Source organism: Watersipora subatra, chromosome 1 (genome assembly GCF_963576615.1).
Source record: "Watersipora subatra chromosome 1, tzWatSuba1.1, whole genome shotgun sequence".
Taxonomy (NCBI): domain Eukaryota; kingdom Metazoa; phylum Bryozoa; class Gymnolaemata; order Cheilostomatida; family Watersiporidae; genus Watersipora; species Watersipora subatra.
The window spans coordinates 76,512,252-76,539,196 of NC_088708.1; the positions used below are offsets into that span (position 1 = coordinate 76,512,252).

General features: G+C 37.6%; 1 protein-coding gene across 1 annotated transcript; it reads left to right on the plus strand.

Annotated features, from left to right (window-relative positions):
- Positions 1–797: 797 nt before the first annotated feature.
- On the plus strand, positions 798–25,015 carry LOC137391624 (eukaryotic translation initiation factor 4 gamma 2-like). The gene is made up of 18 exons (XM_068078144.1): positions 798–805; positions 2,366–2,461; positions 2,863–3,033; positions 3,639–3,741; positions 4,977–5,087; positions 7,380–7,536; positions 11,039–11,208; positions 11,531–11,719; positions 11,865–12,045; positions 12,158–12,271; positions 12,363–12,568; positions 13,271–13,443; positions 14,339–14,492; positions 16,027–16,285; positions 19,107–19,311; positions 19,462–19,670; positions 20,195–20,316; positions 24,623–25,015. Exons 1-18 carry the CDS (start codon positions 798–800, stop codon positions 24,677–24,679), a joined length of 2,685 nt encoding a protein of 894 aa, XP_067934245.1. The 3' UTR covers positions 24,680–25,015.
- Positions 25,016–26,945: the final 1,930 nt, after the last annotated feature.

A 26,945-nucleotide genomic window follows, 5' to 3' on the forward strand; every position in this document is an offset into this window, starting at 1 on the left:
TGCTATTATTGGTTCGTAAAGATCAAAGAACTTGAAAGTGGCGTTCAAATAAAGGTTGGCGCTCTATTTTCCAACCCTTCTCCCATAGAGGCGGTCAAATAAAGGTGGCGGTCCAACAGAGGTGGCGTTCTAATAGAGGTAGTGTTCAATTAGAGATTTTATGGTAATTCAATTTTTTACTTTTTCCTGTCTTTCTTCTCCCCATCATTCAGATTTTTCCACTGTTCTGGGAAAAGAGATTCTTCATGTCAAAATTTCTAACCATGCTACTCATGGAATTGACGCTTCCTTACCCTCTTTAGTTTGATTCAGTGATATTATTTAAACTTAGGTTTCAAATGTATTCAATTTTTTTATCTATACGATTGTTTTTTGCTAGTAACTTGGATAATCTCTGGCTCTCAGAACAAAAGTAGTCCGTAACCAAAAAAATCCTTGCAGGTATATAGTTAAATGAAGGAAGTAATGATCACTTTTCGGTATCAAAAACCTATCAAAGAAAAATGTGTTGGAGTTGGCAAAATTTCGCATTACATTTTTGAGCACAACTCTTTCTAAAAACACGAGGAACGAACTATATATTAATAATACCTACATTATCCACAGATATTTATCAGTACATAAATGCTAAAACCTTTTACGAGGTCTGATCCAAAAGTTCCCGGAACGGAGTTGTATACTCGTGCATATTCACATGAAGGAAAAACCCATTGCAGGGTTGGCTGGGAAACACCTCTGGAATGTTGTCACAAAAGTTCAGGTTGCTATGACAATGCGTTCTCATGTGAGCTAACGATATGTCAAGGTCTGTCCGGTGCTTCCGTCTTTTTTTAACAAATTTATCGTCATGTCTAATCAATCGGAACAGCGTATTTGCATTAAATTTTGTGCGAAATTAGGAAAAACAAGTACTCAGACAGTTGAAATGTTAACTATTGCTTTTGAAGATGCTGGTCTAAAGAAAACACAAATTTTTGAGTGGTACAAACGTTTATGTGAAGGTAAAGACAGCGCTGAAGAGGACGCGAGGTCTGACAGACCAGCATCGGCAAGAAACTGCTCGTAAATTGACAGTGTGAGGTCACTAGTCATACCAGATCAACGTTTAACCAATAGAGATATCTTGAGAGTCTGGACTTAGTTTTAGAACTGTTCAAAAAGTTTTAACTGACAATTTAAACAATTTTTTAACAAATTAAACGAGCCGCAGCAAAGTTTGTGCCAAGCTTGCTAACTGATGACCAAAACGAGCTCAGGATGCACGCTTGCAACGATTTTAAGGAAGCTTTCAGGAATGATCAAAACTTTATTTTAAAGGTCGTAATATCTTTGTTTTTCCTAATTTCACACAAAATTTAATGCAAATGCGCTGTTCTGGATTATTAGACATGACGATAAATTAAAAAAAAAAAAACGGAAGCACCGGACAGACCTTGACATATCGTTAGATCACATGAGAACGCATTGTCATAGCAACCTGAAATTTTGTGACAACACTCCAGAGATGTTTCCCAGCCAACCCTGCAATGGGGTTTTCCATCGTGTAAATATGCACGAGTATACAACTCCATTACGGGAACTTTTGGATCAGACCTCGTAGTGTTAAGGAAATGGTCACTATTCAATTGTGAATGAGTTTTATATTAATAGACGAGCACCACTTGTATGCACGTATGATGTAAAAGATTTGTGCTGAACTTGCGAACATTTGTAATACAAATCACTACTTGATGACAAAATGTATTTATAATACTTGCTCATTCTACATGCAAGTAATTTTGATTGATGTACATATTTATATAGTACTCGCTAAAATGCTTGTCATTGCCTGGGCACAAGCTGCGTTATACACTGATTATACCTGTTGCATACCAGCTTTAATTTTTTCAACCTTGACAATGCCGTAAAAATTTGTGGTAACAGTAAAATATTTTTTGCTATGCTTTTGTGGATTTTAAACACCTAACATCACTTTGTTGTGCACTAAGCATTGCCTACATGTACACCTCCGGCCCCTGGCTACTAAAGGGATTTGCTCAGCCACTTACTAGTGTGGTGGCTTGTAGGCATAGTTAGTACATGACCAGTGTCATTGAAGATTCATCAGGTTCAACACAATCAGAGGCTTACTCTATATGTAGGCTATTGAATGCCCTTCCCAAACTACGGTTCATTGCAAGTGTTGGGTGCAATATCTTAATGGAATGAGAAATGACCAGTCAATGAGACATTGATCTTTATTACCTAAATGATGATTACCTTAGCTAGCTAATAATTTGACTGCTTTCAGTGAGTTGTCTTTTGCTCGCGTACAACAGTAAATCATGTATATATCATCCATCTCCCTGTATTCTCATCTGTTTAGGAATTTTCAACTTTGGTCAGAAACCAGAAGCATTCTGGACGCACTAGGCCAAGTAGAGGGTATTTCTTCTACGCGCCATAAAGGCATTGGCTACAGGTATTTAAATACATTGCTTTTGCTATGACTATTATTATATTCATTGTTTTGGTAGTCTACATATAGTTTGTGTAAACTAAAACTCATGTCAAAACTGGAAAGACTGACATATTCTCTGACGGAAGTTTTGGTGTACACGAACTGTATGTGAGATGCCTATGCAAATGATGAATTCCCATGCTACATTATGGCATACACGTTATTGAGCTGTTGGTGTTCTCAGGTTAAATCAATTCACCATCAGCTAAGGGCATTGACGATATGTGCTTTAGTCATTGCATATGGGGGTGACTGTATAAAGACAGGTACATAGTATATCGGCATTAAATCATTCTGTCTTGTATTCTTTAATATATCAGTTGCCGTGACAACAGTTCAGTGCATTCAATTAATGTTTGTAGCCAGGACGCACTGTTCAGCCAGCCAGCGCAAGTACTCTCTACACCGACTGACAGATCCAAAGCATGGGTTGCGCCTAGTACAAAAAGGAAACAGGCTGCAGCAAGCAGAGACCAGCATCTCAATGATGCTCCTCCTTTAACCAGTGGCTCAGTCTTCCATCGAGCGCGAGGGTTAGTGTATTCATTCAATACATGGTTGTGTTGTTGATCACATGGCTGACTTATGGATACAATACAAGGTTGTGTTGTTGATCCTATGGCTGATTTATGAATACAATACAAGGTTGTGTTATTGATCCTATGGCTGACTTATGGGTACAATACATGGTTGTGTTGTTGATCCTATGGCTGACTTATGGATACAATACATGGTTATGTTGTTGATCCTATGGCTGACTTATGAATACAATACAAGGTTGTGTTATTGATCCTATGGCTGACTTATGGGTACAATACATGGTTGTGTTGTTGATCCTATGGCTGACTTATGGATACAATACATGGTTATGTTGTTGATCCTATGGCTGACTTATGGATACAATACAATACATGGTTGTGTTGTTGATCCTATGGCTGACTTATGGATACAATACATGGTTGTGTTGTTGATCCTATGGCTGACTTATGGGTACAATACATGGTTGTGCTTTTGATCCTATGGATGGCGTATGGAAACAATACATGGTTGTGTTGTTGATGCTATGGCTGACTTATGGATACAATACAAGGTTGTGTTGTTGATACTATGGCTGATTTGCAGACTGCTTCTCTTGTAGAATTTTAAACAAGCTAACCCCTGAAAGATTTGACAAGTTAAGTCTAGAGCTACTCAATGTCGGTATTGACAGCGAAGTTACATTGAGAGGTCTTATCATACTTGTAAGTTGATCATATTTCTCGTGTTTCAGTACTGGATATTCCAGCCTTCCCTTAACAAGAAATCTCTTGTGTTTCAGCGGTTAGTCTAACTAGCATACCTCACAGACCCTTAGAACATGAACCTAAACTAGCACACATTGCTGTCCATGTGATAATTATCAGATAATGTTAGGGCCGTTGTGAAAAGAGTCCGTAGTAAACCACATTTTGCCTTAGTCTTGAAGGTATAGGCAGTTATGTACTTATGGTTACTTATATCACTCTCTATTGTGTATACTCGCATATTAATTAACATGGAAACTTATAAACCATTGGTGACACCATGATAACCAAAATTATCTTTCAGTCGTGCATCCAGCCATAAAACTTGAGGCTGCACTCAATATTGTTAATTTGAACAAACTTCAATCCAGTTTTATTTTAATTTTGATTGCGTATGAAATGAAATGCACGATGGTCACATCTAATCAGCACATTCTGTTTATTCAGGCATTCACCATCTTGCTCTGTCAGTCCTTGTATCACAACATGCTGTGATTGATTAGTCATTCCTATAAGCAATGATGTATTTGCATTGGTTTTCTAAAACATTGTCTTTATGTGGTAAAAAGCAGAAGAAACAAACAGCTTTGTTATACAATGTTTGTATGGCTATAATATAACACCTGGTCCACTCATTATTGTTTGTCAGCAATATTGTTTACTAAGCGAATGCTTTGATAATGAACCTGTATCGGTACATTATATATTGATACTCTCTTGTTATTAGCCCAAACAACACACCATAATGTTTGATGCGCTATAGTACGTAGGAGTTTGAATAATGAACCTGTATCAGTACATTATATATTGATACTCTCTTGTTATTAGCCCAAACAACACACCATAATGTTTGATGCGCTATAGTAAGTAGGAGTTTGAATAATGTTACTTGATTTAGGAGTTTTAATGGATTGGCTTATGGCGGTATCCACAGTAAGCTCATCCAGCCGCCTGAATATTGCCATTCTGTCAGTACGTTGCACTATCACCTGATATATAGTGCCCAAGTCACCCGCTGTCTCTTCAACTTTTTATCATAATTAGGTGCAGTAGAACATGTTTGGAATGTCACTAGGCAGCTATTTGCTGTCATCTACCTCAATTGACCTTTAACTGTTAATTGCTTGGCACACATATCAGCGCATGACCGCTATTGCCACATGATCAGTTATTCACAGTTTGGAGTTTTTTAGATATTTGACAAGGCGGTTGATGAACCAAAGTTCAGCTCTTTATATGCTCAGCTATGTGAGAGATTGAGCAAAGACGCTCCAAATTTTGAACCCTCTCATCGGAAAATCAATGTATGTGTACCAACTGTGATCATCTGTGTCATTATCTGCCCTGCAGCTATAATTTAGCTTATTTTCATCTATCAACTCATTAGGTAATTACTTTTTAATGTTTGAAAATATTTTATTGGTTTAGCGAGTGTAACGTGTCTAGTTATAAAACCTGAAAAATAAAACAAGTTTACTAATTCTGATCAACTGGTGTTGGCTTTAATTACTTTCACTGAGACGCAAGGCATTTTAAATCTTGTAACTGTGTAGAGATTGGATTCTAGAGAATTATATTGAGTTTATTTTCTAGCAGCTCCAACCACTATACAGTGTACCTTCAGGTTATGATGACCTTGTTCTACGATTTTTTCGCCTTTTTCGATGCCACACACGATGTTTTTTCGTTCCCGCCATTCGACATTTGTTTTGCTATACGAAAACAACAAAAATTTATCTCGAAATTAAAATTTAGCTGTTGGTGTGGTGAATACGTCGAAATAACAAAGATGCTGATATGTTGTTCTTCGATATCCCTCTCGCAATGCCTGAAAGAGCAACGATGTCGCTCTCTCTCATTTCAGCATTGTTTGTTACAAGTTATAGTGGAAACGAAATCTAAAACAGATAGGAGATAAAACTTTAGACGATGACAAAGTTGAAGTTTAGTTTAGTAAAATTAATACTAAAACCCAGCATTGATTATGTGTTTAGTAAGCTGAATTTATTAAAGTTGAATTCAACGTTTACGTTATATGTCTGTGTCGAATGTAAAAACTACTTACGGTACGTACTGCACATAATAGTACATTGCAATGTTACATTTTATTGCAGATCACAGCCACTAAATACACCAAATTTACTGTGGGTAACTATATTTGTTAAAGTTAACATACTATTTTATTACTAATTTTTAACATGTACAGTATGTTTATAAAGTTTTGATGTTTTTTACCAAGGGGTGTTTGCATTAGATAATTACTATGGGTTTCTATACCTGTCTATATGACATTTAGACATTTATTCTACATACCCCTCTATACAGCATTTTCGCTATTTGATGCTAACACTGGAATGAACTAAAATCATATGGCGAGGCTCCACTGTATATGTAAACCATTCGCATTGAACACAAACTGTTATAAACTCTCATCTCATTTTTTGAGCCTTAATATAGGTCGTTGTACCTCAAATGACAATATTGTTGTGTCCAAACACTTTAGTCAGTAGCTTTTTCAAAGGTGTCCTTTAGAGAGTATAACTCTCGACTTGCTCTCGATAGTTGAGTGTATGTGTGCTAAAAGAACAATACAGGAAACAACACTCATTACCTTGACCTTTCTAACTTGTAATATAACCAGTTTTCAACCTTGCCAAAAGAACTGACTTGCTTAAATTTCACCAGTCAATTAAGTTTAGCGCCTTCCATTCATTAAAGATATTCTCATTATTGTCGGCCTAAAATTTCGATTTAATATTGTTCTTTTTGCTTAGAATAAATGTTTTGAGAATCTCCAACTAATCGTTGTAATATTTTGAAACCAAATTAAAATAAATCTTTTATTCGGTCCCCAGAAAAGTCTTAGCTATTTTGATTTATTTATCTTAACCAGCATCTCTAAACATTTCCTTCAGCTGTTATTATACCATCTTCAGTAGTTGCCTATAAAGTAGTTTGTATGACTTTTAATGACTAGCAATCACTACTTATTGTTATTTTTAACACTCTTAGTTGTTGAAATTTACTTTATCTTGTCATCTATCCTCAAAATCAATTGCGTACATTTATATTTCATAATCTTCAACATATCCTAGGATAGTTAATCAAGTGGCTACCATGATGTATGTGTATCACAATGCTACAGAAGGACCGTTGAAGCTAGAGCCTACAGTATGAGTTTATTTGGTGAACCTAAAAGTAGGGTTAATTATGAGGTGGCAACTAGAACTAGTACAGTTTTTTCTCACTGCTCTGTTTAACAAATGACATGACATCAATCCTTTACCGCAATCAGCTCAAGTGTAATCATCAAAGGAGTATTCTCCACTTTTGGTTTCGTTCATTCAAAAATATGAAACAGACTAACTACAGAAAAAACAGCAAGCTGGTGTTTACAACAACCACATTGATCACACCATGGAAGAATTGCTTAAATCTTTCATGCTGCCTTTTTGTCATTGGCTCTCATTTTAACTTTGTGTGAAACTGCTAGTAGCTCTTCTCCGCTAACTTACACCTAGTTTCATTTTTGCAATGAAAATAACTAGGCCCTCAGTTGATTATTATTACGTCTGTGATTATTCATTTATTTTAAGACTTTCTACAAACTTTTGCTAACCAAGTGTCAAGATGAGTTTGAGAGTCGTGCTAAGATCACATCTGACTCCACTAACTTTGACTTCAAGACGGAAGAGGAGTGGGAGGAGTTTGCGAACACAAAGAGGAAGATGCTTGGAAACATTAGATTCATTGGTAAGATATAGTTTGTTGCACTGCATGATAATAGCTTGATTCAAGTATAATAATACCAAATCCTAACTTTGTTTTTATTAACGCTGAGTGGAACCTAAAATTGTCTAAATTTGGAAACAAACTCTAAAGTTTTGTCATGCCCAGTCTGGTATAAACTAGCATGAAACCTCTTATTGAATGCTACCTTTATTTTAAAGGCCACCTCTATTTGACCGCCACTATGAAATGGTTGAAAAATACAACGCCAGCCTCTATATGAACGCCACCTCCATTTGACCTCCACTTTCACATTCTTTGATCTTTATGAACCAATAATAGGGATAAACAGAAAGTGTCCACAAAATCATACTAATGACTCGGTTCATCAATAACAATTAATCCTTTCTTTGTTACTGTTTGTATCAAAGTCTGTTTTCCAAGTCCAAAACTTTCTCAGTTATTTCATTAAAACTTTGAAAGTAATAACATGGAAATAATTAATAACTGTATAAGGCTAATAGGTAATAGTGAATCCTTGTTTAGCGCGTTCTTGATACTTCCAAGTATGTGAAACGGTTTACAATTACGATTGTTTATGAACGATTAGTTTTAGGCAACAAGTTACGCATAGCAATGCGGCTAAAGGTTTATCATTATTTTTGCGAAATGCAACGCGTAAAAGTTTTGCTGTGCCAAAACATTATTTGGACGCTAACATCGACTAGTTCAACAGTGCAGAAGAGGAGTTGAGGTCAGAAGACATTGTGGAAGGTATTGAACAGCCAGAAGAACAAGCAACAATCAAACCCAACTGGCCTAGCAAACGATGCAAATATTTTGTTTCAAAACTGTTAATTTTTGTTTTTGCATGTGGTATAAGTATGGTTTGTTTATGTCACTTCCAGGAATGTTTACGTTAAAGGGAATTTACGTTATAAGAACAGTAAAATACATGTAAATTGCCTAATCCGTTCCAAGATCTTTCCAAACTCACCCCTTTGGCTATGCAGAAAGGAAAAGCTTTACTGAACTCTTTTAATTTGTGGGCTGTACCATAGCTGCAGAATTATTAGTTTGCATCAACACCTTTTTTCTTTTTCATGATCAATCTCACTGGTTTTATAGACCATGATTGCGGTAAATTTAGGAGTTGATAGGGACTGCACATTTTTCGATGTTCATTTACGACGATTTGCTTAATTTTCTAAACAGTAAAGTTCAAACAGTAAAGCAAGGTAAAACTAAAAACAAATATTTTATATGTCTACAATAAGGCAAAAAAACAAAATCTTTTTATTATAAAAAGCAGTTCTACCTGTTCGTCGTCTATCACTACCTAGGGTTCAAGGTTAGGATAAAAATAATTTTTGACGATACTTCAAATTGTGGCATTAAGACTGGTAGACCGACGCTGTAACACCTGCACCAAATGCTCGCCTTTGTATTTATGAACAATTGCGCAGCTATCCTATTCGCCTTTTTGTCAATACATTTGTCGATCTATTATGATGAACTAGAATGTGGCGAAAGTTATATATAACGCTAAATGCTTGACGTTTTTTCTTCCGTCAGATCAGTGAAATAAACTAACATTCAAATCAATTGTGAAAACTCGTCTGACTTGACACTTTACATTGTTTCATTTTTCATGTAATAGGAAGCAAAAACTTCTCATAAATTTTTTACGTTAGCTGAAAATTATGTTATAGAAACGTCTACCGTATATATTTGTAGCATTTGCAAGATTATTATTATATAACTTAAAATTTGCAGATTTATGGCATACTATTTAATAGCATCCTTGCGGTTATCTTAACATGGCTTACAATGGATCGACGCTCATAACTCCTTTCCTATTACATGTATATAAAATGCGTGTCTTGGTTGCAAACTTTAGCAAACATATCAATGGTTGCAATGACTTTTCATGCGATATTGTTAAACATAGTTATAAAATAAAAATATTCTTTCAAATTTAGAATAAAATAAAAAATTGAAAGCTCCAACAAATTGCAAAGCAGGGCACAGGCTATAATATTATTGCAGGTTAATTGCAGAGAATAGATATCAGCTGGTAGAGATATTTCTCGACTTCCAAATTATTTAGAGAGCTATGAAAAGTCAGATGTAAGTTAGCAGGTTTTTTATCTAAAAGGTTTAATGTCGTCCCGCTCAAAAAGTGCAAAACAGTGCATAGAGTGCATCGCTTCACCTATTGAAGGGTTAAATTTATTTCCTCAAAATTCCGATTAGCTGTTATAAAAATACAATGCCAGCCTCTATGTGAAGGCCACCTCTATTTGACCACCACTATTATAGAGTAAAGGTTAAAAATAGAGTGCCATAGCGTTCAAATAGATGTTTTATGATAGATATGTGTGGTCTTTGTGTACCTCCTGATGCGTACTATTATGGTAGATACTTGTGGTCTTTGTGTACCTCCTGATGCGTACTATTATGGTAGATACTTGTGGTCTGTGTGTACCTCCTGATGCGTACTATTATGATAGATACTTGTGGTCTGTGTGTACCTCCTGATGCGTAGTATTATGGTAGATACTTGTGGTCTGTGTGTACCTCCTGATGTGTACTATTATGGTAGATACTTGTGGTCTGTGTGTACCTCCTGATGTGTACTATAATGTAGTTTTAACGTTTCTTGTAATATAGACTATGAACTATTCTAATATACAACATTAAATGTGGTTAAAAGAATTGTTTTGAAATTTTATAAGTTGATATAATATTTATTGAAGACTTTGTTAATCCTCTCGCTGCTTGTGACTCATAACATTACTACTATGATATTGTCATGTGTCATCCAAGCTGATAAAAAAGCGATTGCATCTAGTCTAAAATTCCTACTTTAAGGTTTGCTCATATTGCATGATGAAAACTGCACCATGGCAGCGCATTTACTTTTTTATTATAGTCTGGCAGCATAGCGTTTAAACTATCTAAAATACATAACAAAACAATCTCAAATAGGCTTATTATTGGTGCCTTTGGTTGAGTAAAGGCTAGTTCTTTTTGCTAAACATGGACAACTCCTAGCTATTATCTAGACCACCTTACGATGCTATTTTGTAGTAGAGCGTAACGACTCCCTCTGTGTGTGTGGACTCCCTCTGTGTGTGTGCGTGCGTGTGTGGTTGCGTGTAGATTAAGTAACGGAATATTTACATGGAAAATAAATAAAACATTAGGAGAGCTTCTAATGCTGTTAAAGCTTGTCAGCTTCTGAGTGGAAAGAAGCTAGTCACGGTCACTTTCATGCGCATGATGCCATGTGTCATTGATGATTGCGTGTAGAGGTAGCAGTAGCTGAATGATACAAATAACAGATATGTAAGTTTTGTTTGGAAGGAATGTAGATTTAGATCTGAAAGTCAACATTTAAGGTAATAAGAAAGGTTTGTGGGAGGCACTAGCAGTCCTGGGTATCGCTATTATTAATGGAGGGACACCTTTGATAGCTGATTCCGCGAGTACCTGATTGCTGAGAATCTGGTGTGTTGTGCAGGTGAACTGGGCAAACTTGAGGTGGTCAATGAAGGCATTCTCCACAAGTGCATTCAGCAGCTGCTTGAGAAAAAGAGAACTCTTAGCCTCGCTGACCAGGCTGAGGACCTCGAGTGCCTTTGTCAAATCATGAAAACTGTGGGCAAGCGTCTTGACACCCCAAAGGCAAAGGTGGTTATGCAGAACTTTTGCTTTGTCCTGGATTTGTTTGTTATTAAGTTGATTACGGTTTTGTATAAAAAGTAGTCTTTTCTCTTTGTTGCAGTGACTGGGTCGAAATAGAATGTGTCGTATTATTCCGGGCGTCAATTGAATGGTTTTGTTGGAGTCATTTTGCATGTAGAAGATTGATAGACCTAAAATAGTATTGAGTTGTGTTGCTCGGGGCCGTGCATTAGCTTATGAGTATTCACGTTGTTTGTTGTATTGTTCTTCCGTTTACGATTGATCTATTGGACATCTAGTTAGATTAACTTGCCTAGTTTTTGTATAGATGTGGATGGATCAGTACTTTGAGAGGATGGCCGGTGTACAGGCAAGTGCAGACATGCCCTCAAGAATACGGTTTATGGTAGAGAATGTGATAGAGATGAGAGATAATGGTTGGGCTCCAAGGAAAGTGGCTACAGAGTTGACACCTCAGACTATTGGAGAGATCCGACAGGCATTTCCGCATATGAGGGTACCATGCAGTGCTTCATTGTCTCGTTGCTCTTCTGGTTTTCCTCTTGCTTCCTGAACTGTTTATCATGGCATATTTTGCAAAAAAATTGTGATATGAATGTAAGGATCTTGACTGTTGGTATGAAGGAACCTCATATCTGTAGGTGGATAATAATAGTATGTTCGGTCGCACACCCTCTAGTGCAGCTAAGAACACCGATGCTGATCTCTATGATATCTTTGGTGCTCCAATGGCGAGCAAGGCCTCTGGATTGACACCGTCTTTGAAGGGTGATTTGTTTAGGCCGGCATCTCCTTCCAGTCGGCATGGTTATTCTCGACCAGGTAGGCTGGCCTTCCAAACCTACAGTTGCATCTTTTTATTTTGGTTTGTCTATGCAAGTACCGATTCTTTTGCAGTGTTTTATTCGATAAACAAAGTGTTTCCATTGTTTAGATGCTGGTTGGAGTGATGGAATAGACAAGGAGAAAGCTGACTGGGAGGGATACAGGGACAGAGAGCAGATGCGGGAGCTAGGAAGAGAGAAACCTGATTACGGTAGTATTGGTGGTAAGTTACACGACGATAATCTTAGGTGCGGTGATTTTGTTGAGTTCGTTTTTCTAAATTGTTGTTTCACAACCTTTGACTATGTTTACAGCAGGCAAGAGCAGGGACACTCAGTCAAGGTACAACAATAAGTCGCTGTCACTTACAGCTGGAGACAAGTTGAGTTTAAGACCAGGTGCTAGTTTACGACCTTCATTTAAGCCCTCCTCACCTCATCATCTTCCCAAATCTGCTCGGTCTAACAACAGTTTCTCTAGTGAGCCTGTCATGCGAGAACCACGCATATACACCAAGCCGGTAAGTAAAGCACTGAGTGTAATGACTCTACCCTAGTCTGAGTGTAATGACTACCCTAGTCTGAGTGTAACTACTCTACCCTAGTCTGAGTGTAATGACTACCCTAGTCTGAGTGTAATGACTCTACCCTAGTTTGAGTGTAACTACTCTACCCTAGTCTGAGTGTAACTACTCTACCCTAGTCTGAGTGTAACTACTCTACCCTAGTCTGAGTGTAATGACTCTACCCTAGTCTGAGTGTAACTACTCTACCCTAGTCTGAGTGTAACTACTCTACCCTAGTCTGAGTGTAACTACTCTACCCTAGTCTGAGTGTAACTACTCTACCCTAGTCTGAGTGTAACTACTCTACCCTAGTCTGAGTGTAACTACTCTACCCTAGTCTGAGTGTAACTACTCTACCCTAGTCTGAGTGTAACTACTCTACCCTAGTCTGAGTGTAACTACTCTACCCTAGTCTGAGTGTAACTACTCTACCCTAGTCTGAGTGTAATGACTCTACCCTAGTCTGAGTGTAACTACTCTACCCTAGTCTGAGTGTAATGACTCTACCCTAGTCTGAGTGTGATGACTCTACCCTAGTGTGAGTGTAACGACTTTACCCTAGTAATAAAGAATTATTAGCCTCTTGATAGTCACTTCTCATTACTGAGATACTAAATAGTTTTATGAAGGTATAAAATTGTTACGGGTTATTTTTAGCAAACACCCGTGATAATAAAACAAGAGCCAAAGCAGAAGGCAAAAAAGCAGAGTGAACAGAAATCTGGAGATGGAAGTGCCGGTGTGTCAGGGCAGCTGCTGTCAAGTTGTTCAAGCCTATGGACATCAAGTAATGTCGAGGAGACGTGTGCTGACATATCATCTCTGCTCAAGTAAGGGAATTCATTTATCATACCGTCTGCAGAGGAAGTAAGGGCATTAATTAATTATACTGTCTGCAGATGCAAATATTCAAACCTCGGTAGGAAGCTTTTTCTAGGGCAGTTCTTCAAAATTGTCATTTGCTGAGTGAAATCTGTAATACTAAAAGATTTGAACTGCTACAAACGGTATCTGGTTCACATTCAAGACAACATATTGTAATTCATATAAATGCATTGTAATACAAGTTAACAGAATTAAAATTTCAAACTGCAACACAAAAACTGATCTTTATCTAATGGTTCGATGTTAAAAACCCTTAAAAATTGCTCCTATTTTACATACCTATAAATATAAATCTCAATGTTTGTTTATCTGTCTATCTGCGTGTCCAGATATAGTCATAAAGTTTTAAGAATTAAAAATCCACCAATTGAAAAATTACCACCAATGTATGCATTTCCCATTTTAATTATCGACACACTTCATGGTAGACACTGATACAATTTTTGATTTTTTACTGGCCTCCTACCCAGTCTTATGCTCAACAGCAAAAGCCATCATTCTTTTAATCTTGTACAGACAATCTGACAATAGCCATCTTTACTATAATAAGTACATGTTGTGATTATGAATTTTAATACTGCACACAAACTGGCTTATTATAGTCTGACTTCACCAATATTGCATATTAGACCAGAAAGTATGGTTAATGCTGAATACCTGTATGCGCTACACTATTTGAAATTTGGTGGACTGTTAGATGAGTTGAACCATAGGCATCATTTACGTGATAAGAATAATAGACATCTAATAGTGCGTCCGTAGTAACCAAGAAACTAGCATGTGAGCTGACTTAGTCAACTCTGTCAGGTAGCGAGGGTTGTAGCTGTTTCATTGTTGTAGGAAATCAGGAGCAAAGACCATTCAAACCAAAACTATACGTCAAATCATCAAGCAAGGCTTTGATGAGGCAGGCACGGGCTGTCTTCCTCGTCTTGTAGATCTGCTTTCTCTCATGCTGAATGGAAGTTATCTTGACTTGGCTGCCATTGAAAAGGTTGGTGTGGGTCTGTGATAGTCAGTGTAGCTTTCCTCTACTGTCCTCATACACTTCATTAACTAGAGACCCAGTAGACATCAGTGTAGCTTTCCTCTACTGTCCCCATACACTTCATTAACTAGAGACCCAGTAGACATCAGTGTAGCTTTCCTCTACTGTCCCCATACACTTCATTAACTAGAGACCCAGTAGACATCAGTGTAGCTTTCCTCTACTGTCCCCATACACTTCATTAACTAGAGACCCAGTAGACATCAGTGTAGCTTTTCTCTACTGTCCTCATACACTTCATTAACTAGAGACCCAGTAGACATCAGTGTAGCTTTCCTCTACTGTCCTTATACACTTCATTAACTAGAGACCCAGTAGACATCAGTGTAGCTTTCCTCTACTGTCCTTATACACTTCACTTCATTAACTAGAGACCCAGTAGACATCAGTGTAGCTTTCCTCTACTGTCCCCATACACTTCATTAACTAGAGACCCAGTAGACATCAGTGTAGCTTTCCTCTACTGTCCCCATACACTTCATTAACTAGAGACCCAGTAGACATCAGTGTAGCTTTTCTCTACTGTCCTCATACACTTCATTAACTAGAGACCCAGTAGACATCAGTGTAGCTTTCCTCTACTGTCCTTATACACTTCATTAACTAGAGACCCAGTAGACATCAGTGTAGCTTTCCTCTACTGTCCTTATACACTTCATTAACTAGAGACCCAGTAGACATCAGTGTAGCTTTTCTCTACTGTCCTTATACACTTCATTAACTAGAGACCCAGTAGACATCAGTGTAGCTTTCCTCTACTGTCCCCATACACTTCATTAACTAGAGACCCAGTAGACATCAGTGTAGCTTTTCTCTACTGTCCTTATACACTTCATTAACTAGAGACCCAGTAGACATCAGTGTAGCTTTCCTCTACTGTCCTTATACACTTCATTAACTAGAGACCCAGTAGACATCAGTGTAGCTTTTCTCTACTGTCCTTATACACTTCATTAACTAGAGACCCAGTAGACATCAGTGTAGCTTTCCTCTACTGTCCCCATACACTTCATTAACTAGAGACCCAGTAGACATCAGTGTAGCTTTTCTCTGTTGTTCTTATAAACTCTAATTAACTAGAGACCCAGTAGACATCAGTGTAGCTTTCCTCTACTGTCCCCATACACTTCATTAACTAGAGACCCAGTAGACATCAGTGTAGCTTTTCTCTACTGTCCTCATACACTTCATTAACTAGAGACCCAGTAGACATCAGTGTAGCTTTTCTCTGTTGTTCTTATAAACTCTAATTAACTAGAGACCCAGTAGACATCAGTGTAGCTTTCCTCTACTGTCCTCATACACTTCATTAACTAGAGACCCAGTAGACATCAGTGTAGCTTTTCTCTGTTGTTCTTATAAACTCTAATTAACTAGAGACCCAGTCGACATCAGTGTAGATTTTCTCTGCTGTCCTTACACTGTTTAGTTAACTAGAAGCTCAATAGGCTGAGAGCATCAACACAGATGTTGCTTGTAGATTTTGTTTGACTTGGTTGATGAGATAGAGAGAAAAGAAGCTAAGTATCCTGATGTCAAATCGATGACTGCCGAGCTGCTATGCGCTGCTGTTGATAAAGAGTTGATCACTTTGTCAGCTGTGTGCAAACAGTTTCTATGGGGCACTGGTCATCCACTTGCCCTCCAGTTCCTTAAGCTAATGCTTGCAATAAAGGGAGAGCAATGGATTAGCGCTGCCTTTACTAAGCATAACATCTCTTGTATCAGCATGCTGCCAGGTGTGTTAACTTCATTGGATATTTATTATGTACCTTTATTGTGCCCGTGTAAGAGGTGTAGAGTCATGAACACTTGACACTGTTAATCATAGTTGCCTCTGAGCCAAACTATTACAGCGCACCCTCAGGATACGATTACTCTAATATACGATTTTTTAGCTCACGAAGTAGAACATGATGAGTTTTTCACCTCGCCATACAAATCTTATTACACCATACGAATCTTATTACACCATACGAATTCAACAAAATTTTTACCTTGAGTTCATTTGTCAGTCAGTGGGCTTATTATGTAAGTCAATATAACAAAGACACCGAAATGCTGTTTGCTGAATATATTTTCACAATGCCTAAAAGAGACATGATGATTGATTTCTTTCAGTTCAGCAATTCTTGTGTGTAAATGGTAATATCTTCTCCTTAAAACCAATAGCAAAGTTGGAGTTGCGATCCTTTAAACACAAGGTCAGTGGTCAGACAACTTCCTTTAACTTGGTAATAAAATTCCATTTCATTACAAAAACAGCATCGTTCGCGCTTTCATGCCAAATTAGGTTAAATATAGATTTTAAACAGGTCTGTTAAAAGTTATAGTGAAAGCGAAGACAGAAATTAATAAGTGATAAAATTTTAATGATGAAAAGTTAAAACTTACTAAAATAGTTAAAGATACACACTAAAGCTTAGCTGTAAGTGTGTGTGTTTGCTTAGCTAAAGTTATTTGAGGTAAATTCAAAGTTTTTATTTTACGTACGTCTGTTTTGATGGTAAGAACTCTCTTCGGTACCTACTGCACATGGTACATTATAATGTTACATTTTACTGCAGATCATAACCACTAAATACAATAAAGTTACTGTAAGTAATTATGGTTCCTAAGGTTAACGTACTATTTTGTTACTAGTTTTAATATGTATATCACTTATATAAAATTTTAACGATTTTTACCAGGGGATGTTTGCATTATACAATCACTATGGTTTTTATACCCTTACATACGATTTTTTGAACCCAACCCTGAAACGGATCAAAATCGTATCGTGAGGGTGCACTGTACTTAATGTTCATTCTTCTTGACAAGGAAACTGCCTTACTCAGTATGGCTGCTGGGCATTGCTAATTCATTTGGTGAATGGCCATTTTACAAACTGTGCAGTCTTATGACAATTTTTGTAAATGTGTAGTATAAATATTTCAGCCTTGCTGAAAAATACCATAAGTTTTGAGAAACCAAAAGAAGTACAGTCAAACATGGATAACTCGTCCACGGATAGCTCGAACACATGGTTAATTCGAACATTTCCTTTGGTCCGTTCCCACGTAATGATAAATTGCTATAGATAACTCGAACTCAACACTGTTAATTCGAACTGTTTTTTTGCCCAACATCTACCGAAACGGTTGTTTTCGCTTTAGAAAATCACTTTATTCAAAGCCATAGAGGTAAACTTCATCCTTTCGTAATTCATAAGCGTCGTTATTACCACCATCGGCAAAATATTTTTGTCAACGACTTTTCTAAAAGTTTGGTGAAATTTGATTTATACTGCGATACGATGAATAGCACGGGCTAGCCGGGTCACGCGCGCAAGAATTTTCGCCACGCACATACAAAACAAAAATCGCATGTTGTTTTGTATGTGCGTGGCGAAAATCCTTGAGTGCGCGACTCGGCTAGCCCGTGATGAATCGTTTTCCGACGTTGATTCCGTGTTGAATCAACGTCGGAATGTTGAATGTTTAAAACGTCTTAAAAATGTTGTAATTAAACGTATACGTTGTCTGAGCTACAAAAAACTATTCATCGTTTGACCTAAACACAGAATACGTGTGTACATTCAATAAGTATCTATTAAAAAAGCGTGAGTGATATAGAATGTACCGTAAAACCTCGTAAAACTTCTAATTGAACTGCCTCGGAGTGTTGCTCTTAACGAATCCCAGGTAAAGTAAGGTAATCTGCATAAACTTCAAGAAAAAACAGCAAAATTGATCGTGGGTAAAACCCCAAAAGAAAAAAAAAATCTTTTCTTTTGAGCATTTCAACAACGATCAAGTTTTGCCAATGTCAATCTGAAAAACGTCCTGGCATTAACATCACCTCAAACAACAAACCAATCTCAAGTGATAGAAAAATCTCTATACTTTTTCATGAAAACGTTTTAAACTTTACATTAGAAGCATTTAATTTGAAACAAGCCATTTGTGCTTTTGATTTATATTATAGTTTGTATATGTACATGTATCTACTAATAAATAAGTAACTATATGGACTTGTGACAGTGCTCTGATAACTTGAATGCTCTGATAATTCGAACACTTTTGCTCGGTCCCTTGAAGTTCGAGTTATCCATGTTTGACTGTATATTATTCTTTTTTACATATTGTAACTCCAAAAATAGTCTACTGGGGTGACCTGCATGCTTACTGAAGTTAAGAGCGCTCTTTCTGGTAGCAACCACATTTGACTTCTATTCAGTAAGCAACCACATTGTGTAATTTTATTTACTCGGATCACATGGTTTATGCTGTGCTGTTCCACCAGACAGTAATGTTGCTAAATAGCGAGTGGTCATTGTGTTCCTAACTTACCAGACTAGTGGATGACTTGCAAACTAGCACTCATCATTATAAAGCTACTCTAGCAGATGCTAGCGTTGATTAAAGGCTTTTTAGTGTTTTGGTAACTCACCATCAGTGACAAGCACTAGGTGATAGTAAAGTAACCTTATTAATACCTTTGTTTAATATGCAAAATTGACCTCGCTCTTCACTCTAACGCCCGTGCCCAAGTAAAGTTGGTTTCTTTCATTGTATTCAGCATCATCGCAGACGGACAGCGAAGCCCTGATGGTTCTAGAAGAGTACGGGCTTCTGTCCTTGGAGCCCATGCTTAGTATACAAAGGTTGCTCTGGCAACAAATACAAGACGACCCAAGCCCTGCCAGTCTCTTTAAATGGATACTCAGGAATGTAGAAGAATGCCATCAAACCAAAAACGAGTTTGCATTTGTGCTGTTCAAAAGGTATCGTTGCATATCATTGCCTGAAAGGTACTGTGAAGTACCTCACTGCATTATACCCAACATCACCGCTCTTTTCTTACTCTGTTGCAAAAATAGCTCCAATTTTCAGCCGAACATTATTCATTAGAGAAACAATATAAACTGTTTCAGTCTCGTGAAGTATATAGTGGGTGAGACCTCAATGAAGGAGGAAGGAGATACAACAGTGCTGCCTAGCAAGCAAGTACAAGAAGAAGAGAAAGCGAAATTTCTTAGTTATCAGGAAATACTGCTAAGGTTCTTGCACAACAGCTCTGAGCGACAGGCAATGGCTCTCTATGCTCTGCAAGTCTTTTGCCATGAGAACAAGTTTCCTAAAGGTAGCCGTTGTTAAACTAGCTTCTTGGTTTTTTCTGCTTTTCACTTTGGGCCACTTTTTCAACTCTTAGCTATCAATCGCTTTCCATCATAATGCTGAAACAATATAAAGGATGGACACTTTTATGGATGTACTCGATCAATAAAACTGTTCATCCAGTTGTCAGGAGATCAGACATAGTTGTACAGTTTGGGTTTTCATGGAGCAGCAATTTCCTGATGTGTTACTTAAAGGACTGCGATCAGTGATTGGCCAGTTGATCAGTATATAAATTATCAAATCTAAAAGTTTGTTTCAAATGTTTGCTAAGACTTGACAGACAGACATGTGTGTTAAACTGGTGCTATACTAGCCTATGAGCTTGGGGCGTCTGTCCTCTTTGATGCTCTCATCTCTTCAGTTTCCAATTACTTTAACAGATGACTAGATTGTGGAATATCTTTGTCCATTTTCTGTCATGTAAGCTGTTATAACGACCTGTGTGTAGGAAGGTATCTGATTGACTCTAAGGGTGTAATACTGTAGGAATGATGCTGCGCATGTTCACCTACCTTTACGACTTAGAAATTGTCGATGAGGAAGTTTTTTTGCAATGGAAGGAAGATATCAAGGAACCATATCCTGGGAAAGGAAAGGCTCTGTTTCAGGTATGATAAAAAGTTCCCAGTTTTTGGATGTTTAGGCAATCCGATCTTATCCTGCGCATTAATAGTGCATTATATCATTCAGTAGAAGAATGCCCTCCGTTGGCCGGGTAATAAAAGTGTTTGCACAGAAAATTTATTTTTATTTAACATATAACAACAGTTACCATTCTAACTTTCCAACTTCATATGAGAAAAGTGTTTTGTGCAGTTTAAATAAATTATGAGAAAAACAAACAACTAGATAGGTTTTCAAACTTTGTCAAACAACTGTAACTTTCAAACTTCATATCAAGAAGAAAATGTTTTGTGCAAGTCAAATAAATTAAGAAACAAAATAGAACAAATATAACAGTGTTTACATGTAAATGTGAAATAATTAGCGAGTAATAGCTAAATTAAGTCTGTTTTGTTACGATTACAATAAAAGCTGGTTCGGTGATGATACAATTAATACGAACTGAGCAAAAAAATATAAATTCTGAATATGTTGAAATAATAATAACAATTTGTGCATAAAAGTGTGTGTGTATAAAAAGTTACTGTTCCAGCAGAAGCTATCCATAAAAACTTTTAATACGATGATACTGGTACCTCTCGACTCTGGTACAAATGTAAAAATGGGATATCGGACTGTCTTTGTCTGACCTAACGGATAGAAAATGTAGAGGCTATTCCTACTTCAGATAATACAATTGTCCGCGTGAAAAATATTAACCTTGACCGCCACGTAGCAATTGAACCTTACGAAAAACTGAAAATAGAAGTTCACAAAATCGCGAAAAACTTCGCGTTTTATAGAGTTAATGGAATTTCAATTAATGTCATTTAAAAAAGGGTGTATAGAGTATATACATGTAGTAAAAGCAATGAATTGTAAGAGCTTTTGCAGTCTCGTAGATAGAGAATTAGATTGCAAACCTGCGGTTGCAATCTTTGTGAGTTCGAGTCCAGCAAAAGTGAAATTTTAATATCCACGATTTTAATAGCTATAGCTGGTCAGACGGACAGATATACAAACAGGCGAAGACGACAAATTTGAGAAATATATAGGTGTAGTTCCATTCAGATTTTTCCTGACAATGCGTTACTAACTGCCTTTCTGACGCTGCCATAGACACTCAATTCTCAACAAAATGCTAAAGATGTTTTACTCTTCTTAAGAAATCACCCTGATGAGGTACACCGCTAGGTCTATTGCAGACAGTTTAAACACCATGGCCTGACCGCTTGGGAAGACCTGACTGCTTAGGAAGGCCTGACTGCTTAGGAAGACCTGACTGCTTAGGAAGACCTGACTGCTTGGGAAGGCCTGACTGCTTGGGAAGGCCTGACTGCTTAGGAAGACCTGACTGCTTAGGAAGACCTGACTGCTTAGGAAGACCTGACTGCTTAGGAAGGCCTGACTGCTTAGGAAGACCTGACTGCTTAGGAAGGCCTGACTGCTTAGGAAGGCCTGACTGCTTAGGAAGGCCTGACTGCTTAGGAAGGCCTGACTGCTTAGGAAGACCTGACTGCTTAGGAAGACCTGACTGCTTGGGAAGACCTGACTGCTTAGGAAGACCTGACTGCTTAGGAAGACCTGACTGCTTAGGAAGACCTGACTGCTTAGGAAGACCTGACTGCTTAGGAAGACCTGACTGCTTAGGAAGACCTGACTGCTTAGGAAGGCCTGACTGTTTAGGATGGCCTGACTGCTTAGGAAGACCTGACTGCTTAGGAAGACCTGACTGCTTAGGAAGACCTGACTGCTTAGGAAGACCTGACTACTTAGGAAGACCTGACTGCTTAGGAATACCTGACTGCTTAGGAAGACCTGACTGCTTAGGAAGGCCTGACTGCTTAGGAAGGCCTGACTGCTTAGGAAGACCTGACTGCTTAGGAAGGCCTGACTGCTTAGGAAGACCTGACTGCTTAGGATGGCCTGACTGCTTAGGAAGACCTGACTGCTTAGGAAGACCTGACTGCTTAGGAAGACCTGACTGCTTAGGAAGACCTGACTGCTTAGGAAGACCTGACTGCTTAGGAAGACCTGACTGCTTAGGAAGACCTGACTGCTTAGGAAGACCTGACTGCTTAGGAAGACCTGACTGCTTAGGAAGGCCTGACTGTTTAGGATGGCCTGACTGCTTAGGAAGACCTGACTGCTTAGGAAGACCTGACTGCTTAGGAAGACCTGACTGCTTAGGAAGACCTGACTACTTAGGAAGACCTGACTGCTTAGGAATACCTGACTGCTTAGGAAGACCTGACTGCTTAGGAAGACCTGACAGCTTAGGAAGGCCTGACTGCTTAGGAAGACCTGACTGCTTAGGAAGACCTGACTGCTTAGGAAGACCTGACTGCTTAGGAAGACCTGACTGCTTAGGAAGACCTGACTGCTTAGGAAGACCTGACTGCTTGGGAAGACCTGACTGCTTAGGAAGACCTGACTACTTAGGAATAGCTGCTGCAATTAGCAACATATTATTCACGCTTAAATCATGCTTGAATCATGGTTAGCAGGCTAAACATGATTTTTGGTTTCAAAAGTATGTTGCCGATGATAGGCTTCTCGCTAAAAGATGTTCATTTGACTGGTTTGAAATTGGAACTGAAGCTATATGTCTATAGTTCGTTTGTCCGGTTTGAAATCGGAGCTGAAGCTATATGTCTATAGTTCATTTGACTGGTTTGAAATTGGAACTGAAACTATGTCTATAATCCATTTGACCAGTTTGAAATTGGAGCTGAAGCTATATGTCTATAGTTCATTTGACTGGTTTGAAATCGGAACTGAAGCTATATGTCGATAACAATTAATACAACTGAATGAGCAACTCTTGAGTGTTGCTGCTTTTATATCACTAATGTAATTGCTTTGATGAAATTTTGAGCCTGCTAAGTGTTGTTTTTATAATCGGTATAGAAGTTTGTAGAAGATTCTAAAGCTATCATGTTCTTTTCAGTCAGCTTCAGGCCCATACACTATCAATAGATGTGCTAATATTGAGGAGACAACCACATGCAGCCATTAGCGACTTTTTTTCTTGGATTAAGTTTAAAGCAGCACGCTTGCTGCTCGTTCAATTGACTGCAGCTCAACTGGGGCAGCCAAACATTTTATTCTATTAGAGTAGCCCTCTTTTAACACTGTGTTATTTAAATATCTGCGATTTACCTGGAGTGGCTGGTGGGAAGGTTTGTTCCTATCACTTGGGTTAATTGGTACTTGACCGTTAGCGGATATTTCCACCAAATCTTCAGTTGTCCTAGCATGCCTTTTAAACCTAATAACATTACTTTATCCGTACAGGAAAAGCAAGCCGGGTTGGTTTTCGGTTTATGGTTGTGCCTAATTGCTGAGAAAATGCTTTTAACATGGTTGGTAGCAGTCATTTTCTGATTGCGTTCAAATTGCTGAGAAAATGCATGTCCAGTAACATCAAAAGCAACCAATCAACATGCGTTGTCTAGTAGCTACACGCTTTGTGTCAAGTTTGTCTTTTCCTCTTCTAGCATGGTTCTAACAACCAACATTCACACTAAGTTATACGTCTTTGACTTCTCAATTGAATATAAATTATTTCTTGGAGTTGTATGATCTTATAACCAGTAAAATTGAAAGAAACTGCGCATAAAGCATATCACTTGTGTTATTGGCCAAAGTGATTGTTTGCATTGTGAATTTGTTGGCAAAGAACCTGACTAAAAACGTTTGTCAGCTATCCTCCGGCGTCCATGCAGTGTTAGTAGTGCAAAGCTGCATCTTAAAGGCATTACTAAATGCAATATATCATAAAACCTCTATTTGAATGCTATGGCGCTCTATTTTTCAACCCTTCCCCTATAGTGGCGGTCAAATAGAGGTGGTGTTCAAGTAGAGGTTTTACAGTAGTTTACATATATCTTGTTCTTGGTCGCAAGGCTCCATACTTTGCCAAGGCTGCTTTTAGATTTGTTTTGCATAGGTGGTGCGTGTACGCATGTACACATGTGTACACTTGTACACATGTGTACACTTGTACACATGTGTACACTTGTACACATATGTACACTTGTACACATGTGTACCCTTGTACACATGTGTATACACACGTTTCATTCAGATCCAGTCACATAACTTTTACAATTGTAAGAGACTTAAGATAGCTTTTGTTTGAATTGATGATACAAGGATAAGTGGGGCTGTGGTTAAATGGAAGTCTCTCAATCCATCAAAATCTTTGGCCCAAGATCTTTATTAAAAGTAGTTAATATTTGTAGGCTACGATAATCGAATAAGTTCTGTTAAAAATGTCATTATTATACCTATTACATGTTTTCACAGGTAAATCAATGGCTGACATGGCTGGAGCAGGCTGAATCTGAATCAGATGAGGATTAGAATCTGCCGGCTTCATTTGGTGTCATCAGTGTCTAAGAGTTTGAGATTTTATGTGATCTATAGTGACATGTACATCTGAGAGTCGAAAGAAACCTAATGGAGACTATTTGCCTATAAAACATATTGCTTTATATTAAACAGACTGATCAATAAGTATTTTGGCACCATTAAATGTTGCAGTGGAAATAAGTTTTTTGTATGCATGCTAAGCAATGTGCGCAAATCGTATTATGGTGAGAAGGATTTAATATGTTGGAAGAATGACATTTTATCCGCGTTACTGTTTTCTATACGTTTTGCCGCTGTGCTGTTAAATATAAACCAAGTAATGTAAGAGCTGCATAAAAAGTTTTGTTTTCTTCTACTAACCTCTCTGTTTTGCTGTAATTGCTTCATCACCATACCCATACCTGTGAACACTCACGCATTGAGCGTGAGACTCACGCAATCACCCCAAAGAAAAAATCAAAGTGCGGAAGATTTTTGCCCAATTGTCACAATTTTATATATATACTATCATTGATGCATCAATTGCCCCAAAACCGAATCTCACACATTGCCCCTCTCTTGAGTTGGCAGGCATGACCATACCCAAGTGTTGCATGGTCCGAATTTTTAAAATAGCAGTTATCAAATAAAGGATAAAAGGATATAGCAGACATATACAGCAAAAGAACATCTTATCTCTCACACTCATATATGGAAAAGAGCATAAATATAGTGAGTAGTAACTTGCATCGGTCGTGGTACTGTACACGTACAGCTGTATTAGGATTATAGTTTACGAGTTGTCGCGATCGCGCTGTTATATCCATAAAAATGCTCAGATCGTGGTACATTGAGTAGTAGACGTTGAGGCGACGTAACTTTTGTTGCCTGTTAGCTCTATGGATATACGTATTACGTTTTGATAATGGCTACGAATGCGGTAACTTTCACATTCTTCGTATTTCGAGTTAAGGCGAAATTCAGGATCATATTGATCGCCAGCTAACCAAAGTCATTAGCAACAAAAACGAATCTTATCATACCATGCGGCGAATGCATTTAGTTTTTGCGATCGAATAGCTAATCGACGATACTGGATGATCTCTGCACTGGTTTTCCGGGAGCTAGAAAGTTACCTAGTAGTTTCAAATACAGACTTTTATTATATTTGGACCATTAGTTTCATGAATCCTTTTTTGTGATTTTGACTACGTATTCAGATATGGGAGTTGGGCTGTATACAACGGCTTTCTCAGTTTGTTTTGCTATGTTATTAACAGAGCGTACTATGATCACCTGTGTTTTATCCAATACTTAGACGTTGTCTTGCAGGCTATGTTATCAAATCGGTTTATTAAACAAAATCTAGCACTGTTTATATGTAATAGTATTTTTGCACATTGTGGTAGACCAAATTACTATCATTGCTTGCAGCAGTAGTAAGTAGAATTAAGTGAATAGGCGTTTTACATCCGATTTTATTTTGTCAAATCTTGACAGACCTGCATTTGAAATCTTTGTGAATTGTTGGAATATCTAACTTTAATTGCAAGAGGATTACCGTGTGTGTAAGTAAATATATGTAGTAAACTTGAAACGAACGATCGGTAGGGAATACTAGCGGCTGACGTTTTTAATCAGCGATATTCAGAATTGCTGAATCTTTGCACCGCACTGATATACAATCATGTTAGTTACACATTTGTTATTTTGTGATTATGTAAGTTTACAACCATTTGATCACTCAGCGAATGTTAATATCAGAAGGCGTCATGTAACTGTCAAATAATTATTTTCGTTCAGCTATTTTCACATGCCGCTTGTTGCGGGATACTTTATAATTAAAGTATACTGTATCATTAAAGTAAATGTTTGTATCAAATTTTGACAGCAGTTTAGTCTTTGAACAGATATTGTTTGGTTCAAATTGAAAGTAGATATAATTATTAAACTTGCCAACCACATATGATTTGAACTTTTCATTGATATCAACTACTACCTTATTTTTTGACATTCATTTTAGCCCAGTTTTGCTCGTAATTTTGACTCATTATTAGATGATAAAGAAAATAAAGTAGAAAATTTGTGTATGCTTCATATACGAGCTTCTGTAATATGAGTTTATGTTAGCTAATACCAACTTACTATAATCTAAAAAACACTATTATTTTAGGCCTACTAACATTTTGACTTGACTTTTTGCATAGCTATGTTGTATATATTCAGTCACTCATAATACCAGAACTCTCAATTGTGAGTTTGCCTCTAGAATCTTTGG

What these genes read in the sequence shown, in the direction of transcription:
- LOC137391624 (XM_068078144.1), top strand. An exon ending in TGAGAGGTCTTATCATACTT is followed by an intron (nt 3,742 to 4,976) that starts GTAAGTTGATCA and finishes GGAGTTTTTTAG; the next exon opens with ATATTTGACAAGGCGGTTGA. An exon ending in TGGAAACATTAGATTCATTG is followed by an intron (nt 7,537 to 11,038) that starts GTAAGATATAGT and finishes TGTGTTGTGCAG; the next exon opens with GTGAACTGGGCAAACTTGAG.